At 42.0% G+C, this 19,807-nt stretch overlaps 1 protein-coding gene across 2 annotated transcripts in view; it reads right to left on the bottom strand.

Moving 5' to 3' along the window:
• Nucleotides 1–19,807, bottom strand: part of LOC143298488 (ubiquitin carboxyl-terminal hydrolase 38-like) — a 42,553-nt gene that overhangs the window by 16,534 nt on the left and 6,212 nt on the right. The window contains exons 1-3 of one of the 2 annotated variants that reach the window (XM_076611302.1): nucleotides 7,718–8,404; nucleotides 862–1,047; nucleotides 82–387 (exon numbers count right to left, since the gene is read on the bottom strand). In XM_076611302.1, the coding sequence (XP_076467417.1) occupies nucleotides 82–387; nucleotides 862–1,047; nucleotides 7,718–7,762 (537 nt within the window). In that variant the 5' untranslated portion in view covers nucleotides 7,763–8,404. Of the gene's footprint in view, nucleotides 1–81; nucleotides 388–861; nucleotides 1,048–7,717; nucleotides 8,405–19,807 lie in introns of those variants that run through there. The other variant, XM_076611303.1, reaches the window with a different exon arrangement.

The following is a 19,807-nucleotide window of genomic DNA, read 5'->3' as shown; positions in this document are numbered from 1 at the left end:
AGTTTTAGGTCTAATTAGGAATCTGTTCCAATGTCCGAAGTCCCAGTGAGCACAGAGCAAAAATTTCAGCAACAAACCCACCTTGGGCAGGCTGTCCCTGAAGTGCAGCAGCATCTGCACATAGTTCTTCACAGAGGGGATGTCTGGGCTCTCCTTCAGGAAGACGCCTGCCTTGGCCCCCAGGACCTTGAGGTGCTGCAGAAACACCTTGGTGTTCTCCTGTTCGCTCAGCATATTGAGGGCTTGGGTCAGCAGCAGTGGCAGGTTGGCTTGGTTACGGCTGGGTTTGCTGATCAGGTTCAAAATGAGGTCACGGGTCAGCACGTTCTCCAGTTCAGCCATGTGGTGCTGGGCCCAGCTGCGAAACAGCTTGAACCCTGACGACACCTGAGTCAAGAGAACAGCATAATTACAGTGATAAACAACGGTAGGGACAGCAATCTGAACACTGAGCAAGAATAGTGTGTACTTCAGGATGACTTATGTTACTGACACACGCTGACAAAATCCTGCACAATGTTCCACTGCTATGCAATGTGGCTAACATGAAAAACATCTACAGTATACAGAATTCTACCTTCTTTGTTTATATGATATTCTAAATATCACTAACACATTTCAGAATGCACTTTTATTGTGCATCCATGAGCATACACACACACACACACACACACACACACACACACTATAGATCCATGTATCATCAAGAAGACTGCCCATTATTCTTTAACTGATGAAAATAACAAAACAAAACAAAAAAAATACACCCACAAGCTGATTCCAACCACACACACACACAATGCCCACCCCCACCCCTTTCCTGAAGCCTCGAACCACCACAACACAGGGGTACATGTGTACCTGTAGCTGTGAGGTGCCGTGCAGCACCCAATTGATGGCCAGGTGCAGGACGGCCTGAACATCGTGCGAGGGTTGCTGGTCCTGTCCCTTCTCACTGATCTTCTCAATCAGCTGTCGTTTCATGGCCTCCGGGTGGCTGCTGGCCAGGACGCCCTCCAGGATGTGGTCCATGTTCTCAACGTCGTGCTGCACACACAACACACAGACCCACTCTTTGTGACTGTCATTTCTCACGCTTTTACCTCGTTCAGCTTCTTCTTCAGCGTTTGAGGGTCTTGTTCACTCCTTTGTCTAAAAGTAAGCTTTTTTTTGTGTGTGGGTAAGGGATTCTACTGTTTTTAGACAGCAATGCTCTGTTTTCAGAAGTCTGCATGATGGATAGTTTGTGTTTCCAAAGCCCACCGAACACAGACTACCGATAATGAGATCTGCAATGAGTGTACTTGATCTTCTGCATTTTTACCTTTACATAAGACATGAAAGAGATGAAGGCACAGACAGGCGGGGTGTGTGTGTGTGTGTGTGTGTGCGTGTGTGTGTGTGTGTGTGTGTGTGCAATCATTGACAAAATACTATGGAATATACAAATTTGTGCAGAAATGGGCACTTTACATATGATCCATTGTACAAGATTAAGCTCTGCATCACACAGAATCAAGGTTTGAATGAATAATTATCATATATGTTTACTGTAAACTGAGCATTAGAATACATTAGTACATATGAAATTCATGTGTGAATGAATACCTGTTGTTCTGGCTATGCCTTGATGTGAGCCAAGCATTTTAATTTCACATGGAATCAATATGTGAATGAATACCTATTGTTCTGCCTTAATTATCTTGATGTAAACTGGCCACAGTAATACCAATGGAATCAATGTGTGAATAGATATTTGAGATTCTGCCATTATTATAATTTTGTTGTAAACTGGGCGTTCAAATATCACATCAACCATAGTTTGAATGAATATTTAATACCAATGGAATCAGTGTGTGAACAGATATTTGAAATTCTGCCATTATTATAATTTTGTTGTAAACTAGGCGTTCAAATATCATAGCAACCATAGTTTGAATGAATATTTACTGTTCTAACCATATTAATCTTGATGTGGAATGACTGATATTCAAAATATACTGTTGCAACTTCCCAGTGTATAATAATATACTTTTATCTGCAAACCTTTGTCTGAATAAAAAATGTTGGGGAAAAAACATTGACAAACTAAAACAAAAGATATTGTGTGTATCTTGGACACACTGGAGGAGGTAGGTGGCAGAATGGTTGAGATGCTCATCTGCCAATACAGAGTCCTTGGGAGTTTGGGTTCGAATCCCACTCTCACCCTTTCTCGCAAGTTTGACTGAGAGAGTGGAGTGTCTAGTCATTCATGTGAGATCATAAACTGTGGTCTTGTAAGCAGCACACACTTGGTGCACTGAAAAAGAACCCATGGTAACGAGTGTTGTCCTTTGGCAGAATTCTGTAACAGGAATGTGCTCTAATACTGTGTGATAGGTAAAACATAATTATATATATATATATATATATATATATATATATATATATATATATACATATGTGTGTGTGTGTGTGTGTATGTATATACATATATATATGCATGCACTCAAGGCCTGACTAAGCGCTTTGGGTTATGCTGCTGGTCAGGCATCTGCCTAGCAGAAGTGGTGAAGCGTACGTATATATATGGATTTGTCTGAACTCAGTGATGCCTCCTTGACAAATTGAAACTAAAAACTGAAACTGAACTGGAAAATTGTGTTAGCTCTAGTAAGATTTGAAAAGGAACATTTCTGGCAAAAAAATATATGAAATGTAATGTACAGAAATGAAATGACACTTTGTCATTCTGATTTTATGCAAGTTTTTGTTAGTTGATTTATCCAACAAACTCAAAGTGCCCTGCCAGTGGGAAAGGGTGTGAACAGCAGGTAGGATGAGGTAGGAAGAGTAACCTAATGAACAATGGCACACAGACAGGAGTCCTGGTTTTCAGTCACTCTTTCTGCTGCTGTGCTTGTACAAATGTAGATAAAGGTGCATGTATATATACACAAACTATATTCTCTCTCTCTCTCTCTCTCTCTCTCTCTCTCTCTCTGTCTGTGTGTCTGTCTGTCTGTTTTTCTGTCTCTGTCTCTCTCCCTCATGCACACATGCTAAAGCTCATTTCTTTTCACTCTCTTACTTGAGTAAGCTGTTGTGTGTCGAAGGGTGTAATGCTACATTCAGCAAAAGTCTTTATGCAGGTATTTTTCAAAACAGAAGCACACACACACACACACACACACACACACACACACACACACACACACACACACACACACACAAAGAAAGAAAGTAACAGGAAGTAAATTGTCAAGTGATTACATTTTCTAAAGTCTGCCAATATACTCTGCTTACAGACAGATAGATCTACATTTTACTTCCTAAATGGCCCAGACTGAGCAACCACCACCGAAATAGCATTTCTAAAAATAAAAAGACTGGAAAGGGCTTTTTAAAAGTGGTAGCAACAACAGTGTATTTACCATACTCAGATTTCAAATAACCATTCTTAAGTATACCCCAGCTCTTCTTTTTGACCCTCCCTTCCCTTGCTGATGGCGTCATGTTGCATTTAAACACTCACACATGGGGGTTGACATGCACACAGACACAGAGAGAGAAGCAATCTCATACAAAAAACATGCTCAAACACACATATTCATATACTATAGCATACAGAGAGAGAAAGAGAGAGACAGAGACAGGGAAATAGGCAGAGACTGAGAGAGAGAGAGACAGAGTGTCACACCTAAGAACATGTTCAAACATGCATATATACACATGTATACATGTATATATATTCACACACACACATCACGATATATGTGCTTGCACATGCATGTGCATGCTCTCACTCTTTCCTATTCATAACATGTATTGTTCTCACATGTATGCCAACAAACATGTTTTCAAACATTTGTGAGAGAGAGATTCAGATGTGTGCACATCATGCACACTAACACATGTATGCACACACACACACACACACACACACACACACACACACACACACACACACACACACACACACACACACACACACACACACACACACACACACTGCCCTAAAAACAAAAGTAATATATATATATCCTCCATATCCTCCTAAGAATTTCAAAACAGCGGATCCTCAGAGGATGACTCACTGACAACATCTTGTGACGTAGAAGAAAAGAGGATTTCCCTCAGCCCTACCTGGATCACCACAATAACTCATCTCACTTTCTCACCCACACTTTCCTGGAGACAGTTCTTGTTATTCACAAGAAGTCATTGCCCTACAATTACCACTAACAGCCCCTCTCCCTTCTCATGTACATCTATGCCATTCAAATGGTTTTTTGTTGCTGTTTTCACTCTTTTTCTCCAAATCTCTTGATCCACCCCCCACCCCACCCCTGCACCCCCCAATCTCCTCCCAACCCTCTCTCTGTCTGTCTGTCTGTCTACATCCATTCATCTATCCATCCACAAATTCATGTCATCATTCTTCAAGTTCAACTGATTTTCTTTCTTTTTTTTCCTTTTTTTTTAATGCAATTGAAGCAAAGATACCACTATTATCTCTTCTTTCTTTCTATTAAAACAACAACAAACAACAACAAAAACTGCACAAGGTTGGCATAGGCTGCTTTAGAATGACATGGGTGACAGCTCTGTCTCATTTACACCCCAGTCATTTCCTTCTCTTCCCCTCCTACCCCTGTCACTCCTAGTTCACCCACTTTTATTTAGTTATTTCCACAGGTCCACATAATGTTTGTGTCAACATAACATGTTAACAAGCCTGTTTCGCATGGCTTGCTAACAATTACATGACTCACCAAACAGTTTTGACAACATTTTCTACATCCGTCTCAAATTTTTATTGTTGTTTTAAGTCTTTTGAGGGGCAATATGAAAGGGATAGGGGAAGAAGGGGGGGAGATGATGAAAAGTGCACCTCAAATACCTCTTATGCACTGAATGTGTGATAGTAAATAAATATGTGAAAAAAATAACACATAGATCTGTACATATGTACATGAATGAGAGCGTGTGAAAACAGTATGCCTGCATGGGGGTATGTGCAAGCATGTGTGTGCACTTCAATGTATTCATTTGTCTTGATATGATTCATATGATCTATGTGTATGCATGTATTTAGAAAACTCTTATGTGGACACACAGACTACACAGAGGATCAAGATTTTAAACATCCTAGGACTAATAAATATACATAAAGCTGACAAACAGATTTAAAAAGCAATGTAAAACGCTTCACTACCTCAAACATTCATGACTGTCATTTGTGAGCATTTTGGGAGGTGGGGGGTGTGACATGTAAATCACCAATATGAACACCAAAAAGTGAGAACAGTAAAATATTTCAGACTTGAATATTTTTCACACTCCCAATAGATTTAACACCTCCGTTTCACACATGTTCATTAAGAGGATCTTTAAATCAAGTACTTATTTGGACACTTAAATGTGGGAAACGAAAGTATCAGACACACCTGTACTAAGCACTGAACCATGTCATAAGTGAAAAAAATGTATTTTCCTACTTGAAAAAGATGAATAATCAGGTCAAGAAAATAGGCCAGTTGTCATAACACCACCACATTATCTCACCACCTGGAGAAAAATTCTTTTCTGCCCACTTCATTTCATTTTTCATTTCACACTATTGGAGAAATCTTACTTGAGAGCTGATACTTTTTCTTCAGTGAACGGACTGTTGCTCTTCTTTCAATAACTTATACTGTGTTATAGCCACCCATGGGTCTCTATTCTTCACTGCATTTGCAAGAAATGAAGCTCTTCTTTCAATAACTTATACTTTTAGTCACCCAAGGGTCTCTTGTGTCCACAGCTGGGAATCATAATCTAACAGACGGGCGCAATAGCTGAGTGCTTAAAGTGTTGGACTTTCAATCTGAGGGTCCCGGGCTGGAATCTCAGTGATGGCGCCTGGTGGGTAAAGGGTGGAGATTTTTCCAATCTCACAGTTAACATAATGTGCACACCTGCTTGTGCCTGAAACCCCTTCGTGTGTATATGCAAGCAGGAGATCAAATACACATTTTAAAGATCCTGTAATCCATGTCAGCATTCAATGTGTTATGGAAACAAGAACATACCCAGCATGCACACGCCCAAAAACGGAGTATGGCTGCCTTCATGGCAGGGTAAAAACAGCCATACACGTAAAAGCCCACTCTTGTACATACGAGTGAACATGGGATTCACAGCCTACAAACTAAGAAGAAGAAGCACAAGAAGATAATCTAACGATGAATGCAGTTAATCAATGATCACACTTCCTGGAACCTGGTCCTCACTAGTACAGTAGTAGCTCTGAAACTGTGACAGTGCCTGAAATTATGTTCAACCTTTGCATAACAAGTGTGCCATGGAATTGCATGACAAAGTTCAATCTGTCCGGACCTGCTGTTATATTTCATAATACTGAGCTCAGTGACACTGACATTTATATTATACAGCCAATGAATGACAAAACAGTGACACATAATCCTTAATTAACAATAATTGTCTGAACTGCTTCTGGTCTTGTGCTCCATTTGGATGTTTTCATAATATGCCATTGTTGTCTTTCAAGTGATGGGAGTCTCATGACAGTCAAATGAGGAGACAACTTCAGTTGACACAGTCTATGTTTGAATGTGTGTGAGCACCCACATAGTATGCTAGTGAATGAATGTGTGTGCGTGTGTGTGTGTGTGTGTGTGTGTGTGTGTGTGTGTGCGTGTGTGTGTTTTACTGTGTGTCTGTGGTCTTTTTCAATAGACCCACAAGTGTGTAAGTGTGCATGTGTTCGTGTGCATGTGTGTGAGTGTGTATACATGTCTGTGTATATCAAACATATGTGTAGATCAGTGTGCTTGTGTATGTGTGTGACGGGAGAGGGGGGAGGGCATAAACTGATTCTGATGTGTCGCCATACCCTTCCAGTTCCACAGTTCCAGGGTCAAGAACCTCTTTGGACTGCCTACACCAACCTGATCCCACAACAAGTAACTCTAAAATAGCCACAACCAAAAATAAAACAAAAAAATAATACTTAAACTGTTTTTTTTTTTTTTAATGTAATATACATTTGAATACATGTCCCCTTTCCAAATGGAATATGTATTTTACTAATCACTTCCTGGTCCTGAATTTAATGCAAAATTATATATATATATATATATATATATATATATATATATATATATATATATATATACATATATATATATCACTATATATCCATTCACTGTTTGACAATGAACAGTATAATTGACCAGCTTAATGCTTGAAAAAATAGTTTACAAGTGACACCTTTTCATACCTCTATTCATTGTCAAGATTTTGAGAAGTGTTACACTAAACTGAAGTACACTTCACAAAAACAGATGATGTTTATTTCATGATTATTTTCTTATCATTTTAACCAAAAAAATGTGAGAATGTAAAAGATAAAAAGAGCTGCAATCCTGTTACTAAACACACACACACACACACACACACACACACACACACACACACACAAGCACACACGCACACACACACACACACACACATACACACACAAATGTACACACACACACACACACACACACACTTACACACACACATCAAACAAAGTATCAAAATGCATACACACACACACACACACACACACACACACACACACACACACACACACCTCTCTTAAAAAAAAAAAATTAGGTAACTATCAACAATCTAAAAACAACCTGTCAACAATCTGTCTAAAGCCCACAAGCTGTGCACTTACATTAAAAACATATTTGCTGCGACGCCTTCTGATCCAGGTTCCCATGCTCACCCAAGGACTGACGCTTCCAAAACCACACTCCCTCACATTGTCAATGCACAATGCAAGAATGCACACTGGCTGAATGTAATCCTTGTATGTTATAGTGTACACAAATCACCACAATGCTGTGAATTTTATCAGATCACAGATCAGTGGTACAGCCCCTCAGCCACTGGTGTGATTGAACACAATAGATCTATTTTTGCACTTTCAGTCCTTGTCCAGACAGACCAAACAACAAACTGTGAGTGTGATCAATACTGCTGAAATCCTACCAACAGAACAAAAGAATCTTGTTTCAAAACCTTTGTACAGATTTTGTTGAAACCAAACCTCATCCACAGACCAAAAGCTTCAAAACCTCTCAACACATTTTCAAACACACATGTCCAAAACTTAAGTTTTCTCTCCAGTTCCAGACCAATGATGAGCTGAGCACAGTCACCCACATTTCTCATTCAACAGTCAACAGTTAAGCTGTCAATGTCGAATCCCAGCCCAAGTAAAATTACAGACCAATAGGCTACCAGCAACGCCCACAAACACACACCTTCCAGTTGCACACAACACACAGCCAGCCATACATTTCTCCAGGACTCCAATCCCAGTCACAGCAGGCTGAATGCACAGCATGCACCCACACACCAAGAATCATGGAGAGGGCACACGAGGACAACAGCAAACGGAAGGGAGAAGGAGAGAAGGAAGGTGGAACCCATGTGGCTGAATGCTAAGTGGCTGGTAAAAAGCTTTCCCTCCCCCTTCACCAGCCTCTACCCCACCCCATCCCCCCATACACTTGCCCACAGGGAAGTCACAGTTGACAAACTTTCCATGCAGAGTTTCACAAGCCCATCAATTGTCCCTACTCCCACAAAGCCTTCCTCAGTTCCTGCTGTTTACAAGGCAAAAGTGGAACAGGGTGGAGCTGGAGCCATTTGTGATGGAGTGAGAGGGGTAGTATCAAGTGAGGGGGGTGGGAGGAGATGCTCAAAAGTAGAGAAGAAACTTAATTAGTTAATAAGTTTATGCCTGCAGTCCAGTGTGGCTAATACAGACAGGGTGCAGTTATATTATTCTTCCTGGCCCTCTCTGTCCTCAGTTTCACTTTTCATTGTCTATCTTTAAATCTCAATACATCATATGATATATATATATATATATATATATATATATATATATATATATATATATTGTGTGTGTGTGGGGGGGGGGGGGTTGAGGGGGGCATGCATGTGTGTGCATGTGCGCTAATGCGCACATGTGTATTTATCAAAATTTCTCTTTCCTGCCTGTGACGGATAGAATTAGAAATGTACATCCACCAATTTTTCTCTTCCCCTGTCTGTTGTCTCTCTCTCTCCATCACATACAGGTCTCTAAATCTAATGCTCACCCATGCATGTGTGTGACCACAATGCTCTTGCATTGAAAATCTCAGTCAGCAGGTAATATGATGAAATATAATGTGATGTAATGTAGTGCACAGTAATGTAATGCATTGCAATACAACATCTAAACTTAAAATACAACAAACATATCTTACTTCCTGTCCAGTAGTTCCATACCTAAGTCTGTTTCTCAAGCTAGATCAGTAGATGCATGATTTTAATTCACGTAATAATAATCCACCGAGCTCTGTGGCCTAAATCCCACCTGGGTGCAAGAAATAAACAACATATTGCAAAGAACAAAAACACTGACTGCCCCACCCTGTTACGGTCTGGATTCCAATATTACTATTTTTGTAATCTACACATTCACTTGGGACGGTGTTTGGAGTTACAGGGAGATCTGTTCATAAATATTGGGAGGGCTTCTTAACACACTGCTTTCCCAACACGGACAGAACAGAAATGTGGGGAACTGCGTAGTGGAGATTTTTGTCCTGTCAGCTGAAAAGATTAGGTTTTGTTAGCACACAAGACTCAAGTCATGCTGGCCTTCCACTGACTCAACAAGGGTTTTCAAGCGTATCCCAACCACATGAAATACATGAAATTAACTTTAAAGTATACTGAATTACTTTTTTTTTAAATACTGGTATTACAATTTTCTTTACTCTCACACACACACACAAACACACACGGTGAAATACACACCTCTCAGATGATTAAATGGATGCAAACACACACACACATACACACACGTGCACGCGCACACACACACAATGTACTCGCGCGCACACACACACACACACACACACACACACACACACACACCTCAGATGATTAAATAGATGGCGAAGTTTCAAAAAAAGAAATTTAATGTTTTCTGTGTGCTTCACCATCAGTGAATCAGTGAATATGATTATGAAAATGCATCATCATTACCGGTACCCCACCTACACACTCCCACCCCTCCACACCACACCTCTACTCTTGTCCCCAATGACATTCCTTTAAATATTATTATGCTGACACAGCGGTGTGGCTGAAGCAACACTTGTGGCTTATCAACAAACAAAAATAAACTTATCAATATGCAATAAAAATACAGAACAAATGAATGAAGTTAAACAATCTCCTGTTGACAGCCCCAATCCCTCAGCATCAGTCCACATGTGTGTCTAAGGGAACCAGATATTTCGTAACGAGAATAACAGAATGAGAGAGACAAAGATCGTGTCACACAGAGAGTGAGAGAAAGGGTGTGTATGTAAGTTTTTTTTTTGTAACTGTAAGCGTCACCCTGAAATCTGCTGGCAGTTCTTGCAATCCTTGAGGGGAGTGGGGGGGCTAGGAGTCTGTTGACATAATCGTTCAGTCTGGACAAGTGCGTATTTCACAAACAACAATACTAATTCAGTCTCTGCTATCTTGTCAGAAGAAAAAAAAAACGCTAAGAAGTAAGATTAGTAAGAAGCTAATATTGTAATAACATGGGACACAGAAAAAAAAGACAACTTCTGGCAAGCATTACCACATGCCATGGTATGCTGGCACTGCAATCACAGCTTGTCAGTCCTCTGTACACCACTATTAGAAACCAGACACCATTTGACTCAAACCGTACTGTGAGTACACTACACTTCCCACTTGTCTCCTAAAAATCGGAATTTACCTCTTGAAATTTAGGAATTCTCCAACTTAACTCTGGCCTTATTTTATGAGAAGGAACAATATCATTCCAAAAAAAAGTATTATTTTGAAATTCAAATTAGTGTTAGCTTTAACAAGTGATGAAATCACTATTGAAATATTTCTATCATTTGCTTTCTACAAGCTTTCCTTTCACAATATTCAAATGTATACGTTACAAATTTGTTTATTTAGTTTTATTATCTTTTTTCATTTTTTTGTAAATTTTTTGCATAAACCTAGGATAGGCTCCAGGCCTGATCAGCATGTTGGGTTTATAAAAATGTGAAGGTCACGCTTTTTTTATATGGATCTGTATACACCCTCTAACACCTTTAATTAGTTGAAACTGAAATGAAACTTAACTGATCTCAATAATAAGGAAAATTACAATAAGTCTGCATGTTTGTGGCCTGTGACTAGCATTTTCATGTGATCTTGTAACATGTACATTATGCTAATTGAGTGATTCAATAAAGAATTTTTTTTTTAATCCCTCACTCCCTGCCTGACAGAGTATGCTCTCTCCTTGCTTTATAAACACCACCATCTGTGTTTGCATGTCAATGTGTTTGTATGTATGTGTGTACATATATATATATATATATATATATATATATGTTATAAAGACAAGAGAGATCTAGAGTGTAAATGTATACATGTGTCAATGATTCTGTGTGTGTGTGTGTGTGTGTGTGTGTGTGTGTGTGTGTGTGTGTGTGTGTGTGTGTGTTCATGCGCACATGATCATTTTACCAATCCCAGTAATCTCTCCCTGGTCTGTAACTTTTCAGCTTCTGTTTCAAAACTTGTCTTTGGCTGCCTTCATACGGTTACTCACATTTTCACTTTTGTGACCATAGACTGACAGAGACAGACATGTTCCTATAGATCAGATTATTAATAATAATATTGTTCACACACACATACTGTGATACATGTATCACTTCTGACCAAATCACTAGTGACTAGACACTTCACAGTTGAGAACGCCTAAAATGTTATACAGTTAAATATTGCACACATGCAAAAATTAACAAAATCTAAGTACACACAAAAAGAGGGAAATATTAAGACTAAGGAAATATATCTTACATATACAACAAGGAAATATATCTTATATATACAATAAACATTAGTGTGAGCAATCTGTGGGTGGTTGGTTGTGGGTGAAAGTGTGGGTGTGTGTTGGGGGGGGGGGAGTGGGGGAGAGAGAGACAGACACACACAGACACTAGACCGAGACAGAGAAGAGAGAATACATGTGTATGCAGTCAGACTATACTTTTCTTTTTTAATCTTGCCTCTCACTCTCAGAAGTTAAATACCTGAACAAGAGATTTTCTTTCATCCATGAATAAACTTGTTTTTTTGTTTTGAGGTTACACAATAACTCAAGTCTTTTCAGCCATAACTCATATCAAACCAAGAGTAAAACAGAAAAAAAAATGTGAAAGGCTATGGTAAACTGACTCAAGTTCATACTAGTTATAATTATTCCGTAACAGGTAACACAGAAACAGCCTGCTGTTGGTATCAGCTGAATGAAGGTTCGCCCATATTACAATCACCTGTGCCACACACTAGTTGCACAGACACTGAGACAGAGCCAAAAAAACGTATATCCAAAACTGAACTGGCTTGGTCTGGAGAGGAGAGGGTAGATGCAACGTCTCTCCCTTCTTTTACAACTAATGAATTTGTGCCAGCTGAGATAAATGGGGGTTGAGCAGGAGTAAAGGAATGGGGAAAGGAGCATTTGTTAAAGAAAAAAATAAAAATAAAACTCACTGCCAGCCCGTGAACTTTTCATTGGTCCACAAGACTGGTGACCACAAATTTTTTTAGCTTTCTAGGGGACATAGTGCAGTGGCCAGGACTGGGTAAGCACAGGTTGCTTCTGATTTTGTTTGGCTGAGAGTGAGAATGAGATACACACAGAGCATGGCTTGTGTGTGTGTGTGTGTGTGTGTGTGTGTGTGTGTGTGCACGCATACATGCATGTGTACAAAAAATGCAATCATGCATACCATGTACACTATTATCATCATCGACCATGTGTCAGTAGTGATGACAATAGATTACAAATGAGCATATGATGTCCATAACCAAATGCAGACTGCTCTACCAAATACACAGAATTAACTGTGGCAATATTTTGCAAATGCAGATAACTTTCAAAGATATGTTCTTTGATAAAGACAATGAACAAAGTTATATTTAAATCATCTGAACAAAAAAAATAATTGAAACAAATCACAGGGGAAACTAAAAGAAAAGGCAATTCAATATATATAATATTCAATATGATTCAATATAAGTATCAACTACAAAAACACATGCATAGTGACAAAACGCTCATTCACACACACACACACACACACACACACACACACACACACACACACAGGGCTCAGTCAATGCAGACATGCAGCATTACAGAAGGGAGGTAACACCAGAAAGAGAATACAGGAATCAAGTTGAGTTGTTATCTCCCTTGGAAAATGAGCCCATGTATTGGAACAGGCACCTCTGTGGCTCAAAAGAGAAAAATTATATTTTCTTTTAATTATATAATCAGTTCAGACCTCCATTATAACATAACTGCAGAATTAAAATATATATTATGGTCTGCAGTGATAAATGAATATCTGCAATCTAACACTGTTAAATCAATTATTTGTGTATGTCCTCAAACTCCAGTTTATACTGAACTGGACTGTAGAGCTATCATTTCTCCACAAGCAACAATAAGTCATCTGTAATAGTCATCCGGGGCTTGTCTCATTTATATTAAAGTCAACTGCCATTCAAGGTTAACCCTTTCGCCGCCATTGGCAGCTTTAGTCAACTACACAGTTCACCGCCGTTGGCGACTTAGTCGACATCAAGGGGTCATGTTAAACTTAACATGTTTCACATTGTAACCAAGCTTGACAGCTGCAGCCAACTTTCCTGTGCAACAGGAAAATAACTATACTTGCTCCCTTGACTGAGTTTGAAGAGAACAAGTCCACTGTGTTGTTTTGACACAGCTAATTCAAGTGACTGAGAGCACACAAACTCAGACACTTTTATACTATAAAGTCTGAAACTGAAGTAATCAGCATAAAACTGTTTTTCCCTTTTTTGCAGACAGTCAAAACATCTATCTCTGAAATGGCATGACTAAAAAGCAGAATGCACACTGAACGTTAAAAGCAGTATTCATGAACTTACTTGACTAGCTTATTTTTTAAAAATAATTTGTGCCCATTCCCAGCAACCGATATGTACTGATCAAATTTGGTAACTTGTTATTGGGGCTTTTTTCCAGAAAATGTTCATTCTTTTTCACTTTCTGTAACACAAATGAATATGTATCCCACATGACAATTGACATTCAGTTGTTATCACAGTCAATGACTGCTCTAAAAATATATATATTATATAAAATAGGACTCAGAATCAGACACAGAGACAAGAAATAGTCCCATATTGATATACTGGAGACAGACAAAATGTTAAGTCAGCAAACTAAAGACTGTTTGATTTTTGTTTGTTTTTACTAATTTTAGCAATAATTATCAATCCACCATAAAGCCACCAGTAAAGGGAAATCTGATCTTGTAATGCTAGTGAGTCACTAATACAACAGAAACTCTTTGGATACACACACACACACACACACACACACACACACACACACACACACTGACAATTAGCTGGGGCACAATTTCCTGTACAATTTTTCAAAGGTATAAATCATTATGACTCATATGAGATTCAAAATTTGAATAGGCAAATAGATATCATGATACAACCTCATGCCTTAAGTTATGACTAAAGTTAACTTAATGTACTGCAAAGAAAAAATGCAACAACAAAAACAAACACACACACACATTACACACACAGTGGAGTGATGGCCTAGAGGTCACACATCTGCCTGGGAAGCGAGAGAATCTGAGCGCGCTGGTTCAAATCACGGCTCAGCCGCCGATATTTTCTCCCCCTCCACTAGACCTTGAGTGGTGGTCTGGATGCTAGTCATTTGGATGAGATTATAAACCGAGGTCCCGTGTGCAGCATGCACTTAGCACACATAAAAGAACCCACGGCAACAAAAGGGTTGTTCCTGGCAAAATTCTGTAGAAAAATCCACTTCAATAGGACAAACAAGGAAAAAATACAAAAAAATGGGTGGCGCTGTAGTCACAGTGTAGCGAAGCGCTCTCCCTGGGGAGAGCAGCCCGAATTTCACACAGAGAAATCTGTTGTGATAAAAAGAAATACAAATACATGTACACGCACCAAAACACACACACACACACACACACACACACACACACACACACACACACACACAGTGACACTGAGACTATAATTATTATACTTCCAGAAAAACATTTTCACCCAAACACAATTCAACTGACACAATTATCCATTCAAGCAAAAGTTCTTATACAAGTTATAGTTTATATGAAGCACATCTAAAAAGCAGCACACAGTGACAAACACTTACAAACACTGATAAGACTTCTATTTCTTTATTATTCTTATTTAACATACAACATGATTATATTCTAATTTCTATGCCTAATCTCAGTCAGAGGATGAACAGTTAGGAGTTCGTTGCCAACAAGTTGAGTCATGTTTAACAAATCTGGTAGGTTTAACAATTGTTCCTGTTCTGATAACCAGACATTGATGCAAATGTTCAATTCCTGTCTTGTGATAGGATGTGTACAGACCTAACATTCTCCACCCTTTCTTACAATACTGATTTACAGTTTGGAGATAAATACCAAGCACTGCCACTTTTTTTCTCCACCATCCTCCAGGTGGGGCAGTCTGCTAACTGAATGCCAAGGGGATGATGGTGCCAGTGGGTGTGTGCCTGGTAGTGTGGCTTCAACCCTTTTCTACAATAGTCTAATTTTAACATTGCCTGTGTTAAAGAAGGGACAATTCTAAAGCTTCACAGCTTGTTTTGTCCCTGCACAACTACAGTTTGTATACACATGTACAGTTGTACTCAAGTTAGATAACTGATGTCATGCTGTCTGCCTGCAGTATGTGATTGGATTTTATATCATTTCATAAACAGTTTAAAAGGTTTTGTACATGAAAAGCATTTCGAATTCTAATACTTGAGAAAAAGCCCTGAATAAGTGTTCATTATCAATAGGAGGAGTTTGTATTATACTCCATGTTTGGTGTTACATATACTTACCATGTCAAACTGATGCAAACTAGGCCTATTGGTTTGCTCTGCTTGGCCAAATTTTGCGCGGCTAACAGTGAAAAGATGGGCCCGCCCGCTCTCAGCCAATCAAACGCCTCTAGAAGCTATAAGCGCTGAATCATTCCGTGGCCATCGAAGAAAATGCCCCATGAGAACCACGGCGGAGACGTGGGGATGGATGGGCGGGCATTCGAGTTTGACATGGTAAGTATATGTAACACCAAACATGGAGTATAATACAAACTCCTCCTTTTGGTGTCATATACTGTACCATGTCAAACTGATGCAGAATTTAAAGCAAATGGAGGAGGGCAAAGCCTACTGTTCATATGGGGAGCCCTTGTAACTGAGACGGCAGTGTTAGCCGCGACAAAGGAAATCCCCTTGGAACCGTCAGCCCTGGTCATACGGAAATTCCTGAGGTAGAAGTTGATGAAGGATTCTCAGACCACCAGAAGGCTGCCTCTAAGACATGCTGCGTTGGCACTGAGTGCTGGAAAGCAGCCGAAGTAGCTATGGCCCGCACTTCGTGTGCTCTGGGATGAAGACAGCTGATATCCCTGTGTGCATGAGAGTAGGCTCTACGAATGACTTGGGAAGCCCAGCGGGAAATGGTGCCTGCAGTGATGTCTTTCTTGTAATTCTCATTGAGGGAGATGAGCAGACGCCTCTGAGAATAACGCCTATGGCGAGACCTATCCCAATAATATTTGAGACACCGAACAGGGCAGAGATGCCTATCCTCATCATCTTGGGCAAGAATATCAGACAAAGGTCTGACCCTCAGAGAGGGGGAAGGAACCTCAGGGTCTTGGTTCTTAGCCAGAAACTCTGGAAGGAAACGAATAGTGATGGAACCATCTCTGTGGAAGGCCAGATCTTGTGGCATTCCACTAAGACCATGCAGTTCACTTCTACGACGGCCTGTGGCCAGCCACAGAAGGAAAGTGGTCTTGAGGGTGAGGATGTCAAAAGGAATAGTCCCCAATGGCTCGAAGGGCTGTTTTCGAATGAAATCCAGCACCAGGAACAAGTCCCAGAGGGGCACTCTTCTGGGGTTTCTAGCTTCCTTCAGAGGGGCACCCCTAGCCACCTCTCTGAGCAGGAAATCCGCTTCAAAGGCGGGACCACCTAGCTGTTTGAATTGTGGTACAGATGGTAGACCTGTACCCTTGCACAGAACTAGCAGACAGGATGAGAACCAGTGAGCCAGAAAGTTGGCCAGCTGCATGCTCGTAGGGTTCGTAGGGGGAATGCCCTGAGCTGTACACCACCGCAACCATTTCTTCCAGCGAAAGTCATACAAAGTCTCCGTTCCCCGCCTCCTTGCTCTGGTGACTATGGAGAGGAGGTCAGAGGAGGCACACCCCTGGGTCAGCGCAGCCGACACAGAGGCCGACCGAGGGGTCGAGGACTTCAATGGTGATGCTGACAGTTCCGACCGCACAGCAGCCATGCGTGCAGGTGGAGCAGTTGAGGATTGGAATGAGGAATGCCCGAGCGAGGCTGCCTCAGCAGATGAGATTTGGTTTCAAGTTCCAGGGGTGGAAACATGTGTCAGGGACTGAAGGTCCGGAAACCAGGTCTGGGCTGGCCATTTCGGCGCAATGAGGATCAGCTGCGGGCGTTCCAATCTGTCTTTCCGTATTACCTTGGACAGAATTGGAAAGGGAGGAAACGCGGAGGCAATCAGACTGCTCCAGTCTAGAGAGAGAGCATCCACTGCCCACGCTTCTGGGTCGGCAACCGAAGAGACATAAATGGGAAGTCTCTTGTTGAACAAGGTCCACCATCGGTGGAAACCACTGTTACCACCACCCCTGAAGGCTGTCTTTGTCCAGGGTGCACTCTGTGCGTATGACACTCTTGGACCTGCTGAGAGCATCTGCCAAGATGTTGGCTTTTCCTGCTAAGTGTCTCGCTGAAAGTGCAATGCTCTTGCTGTGGCACCAACGGAGGAGAGCCTCGGTCCGCAGGGAGAGGTCTGCCGAGTGCGCTCCCCCCCATTTGTTCACATAACATGCGACCGTCGTCTTGTCCGTGAACAAGCGGATGGTCTTGCCAGTGGCCTCCCCCATGAAGTGCAGGAGAGCCCTGCGAACTGCCTCCAGTTCCAGAACATTGATGTGGCATAGGCGCTCCTCCGGGAACCAAGTCCCTGCTGCATGGAGTGAGTCCATGTGGGCTCCCCAGCCCAGGGAGGAGGCGTCTGTGTAGAGTGCCACCTGAAGAGTAGGTGGGGCTATGGGCACCCCCTGTGTCCGAAGAGGGGTGATTAACCACTCTGATGTCACCTCGAGGAACCACTCGCCCAGACATATCTGGGTATCCCATGGCTGAGTGCTCTGGGACCGGCGTAACCTCAGTGCCCTCTGGAGAGGGCGCTTAAGAACCCTGCCGAGGGGAATGAGAGGTGCCGTGGACTCCATCATGCCCAAGAGGGAAGAAACTGTCCGCGCTGTATCTTGGGAGGAGTGGCGCAAGTGGCTGAGGAGGCCTGCCAGACGGTCCCAGCTATCTGGCACCAGAGAGACTATCATGGACCGCGTGTCGAATCTTATCCCTAAGAAGTCGAAGGACTGACTTGGGGACAGATCGCATATCTCCTGGTCCATGAGGAAGCCCAGTTGGGAGCAAAGGTCTAGAAGTCTGGCCGTATGACTCAGGCACAGGGCCTGCGACTGGGCCAGGATAAGCCAGTCGTCCAGGTACACACAGAGACAAATGGATTCCGAGCGGACGATGGACATCAATTCCCGCACCACCTTGGTAAACAGGAAAGGGGCAAGGGACAGACCAAATGGGAGGGCCGGGAACTGGAACACCTTGTCTCTCCACACGAACCTCAGGTACCGACGGGATGCCGAATGGATGAGGATATGAAAATAAGCATCTTCCAGATCAATAGAGGTAGCCCAATCGCCTTGTTGGATGGTCTCCCGAATTTGTGCCTGTGTGTCCATCTTGAATTTGATTTTGGGGAGGAATTTGTTGAGGGGGGACAAGTCCAAAACTGGTCTCCACCCTCCCGAGACCTTTGGAATCACGAACAACCAGCCGTAAAAACCGGGGCCCGGGTCCGAGAGTTGAGATATAGCCCCTAAGAGGAGTAGGTGCAATATCTCTTTTTCTAGGACGCTCTCCTGCTCCGTCGAGCTGGGCACCTAAGGAGGAGGAGTGGATCTTAGAGGGGGGCGGTCCTCCGCCCAAGGCAGCATGTACCCCGACTCTAGCACCGACATAATCCCGTCGTTGAGTCCCAGAGCACACCACTGATGTGCATGCCGGGACAAGTTTCCTACTTGGAGGGGCTGAACGACTGGCGGTGCTGAATCGGGGCCCAGTCATTGGGGGTGCTGCCTTCTGGCCTTGGGCATGGCCAGGTCGGCTTGGACGGACAAAAGGTGGTTTATTCCTCTGCCGCTGATTCTGCACACGCTGCTTTGACTTAGGCGGCGTGGTATATGGAGGGGCCCTGGTGGCCAGTCTCTTCAATGACATAGAACCCTGGAGCCCCTGAGAAGTGTGGGCCAAATATGAGGCCACCTCCCTGTTTGTCTCTGCCCTGTGGCTGACAAAATGGGGCGCATACTGGCCGAAGAGGGAGTGCTGCTGTGCTGGGATGGACCGCAGGGCAGCCCTCTCCTCCACAGGAATGTTAGAGAGGCTGAGAATGGCATCACGCCGCGCTAGCACAGTATTGAAGTGAAGGCTGGTAGCTGTGTCTGCAGCTGCCGTAAG

The sequence above is a fragment of the Babylonia areolata genome, chromosome 24 (genome assembly GCF_041734735.1).
Source record: "Babylonia areolata isolate BAREFJ2019XMU chromosome 24, ASM4173473v1, whole genome shotgun sequence".
NCBI classification, from domain to species: domain Eukaryota; kingdom Metazoa; phylum Mollusca; class Gastropoda; order Neogastropoda; family Buccinidae; genus Babylonia; species Babylonia areolata.
Note: the sequence above shows the minus strand (reverse complement) of the source record. Positions and strands in the feature narration are given on the sequence as shown.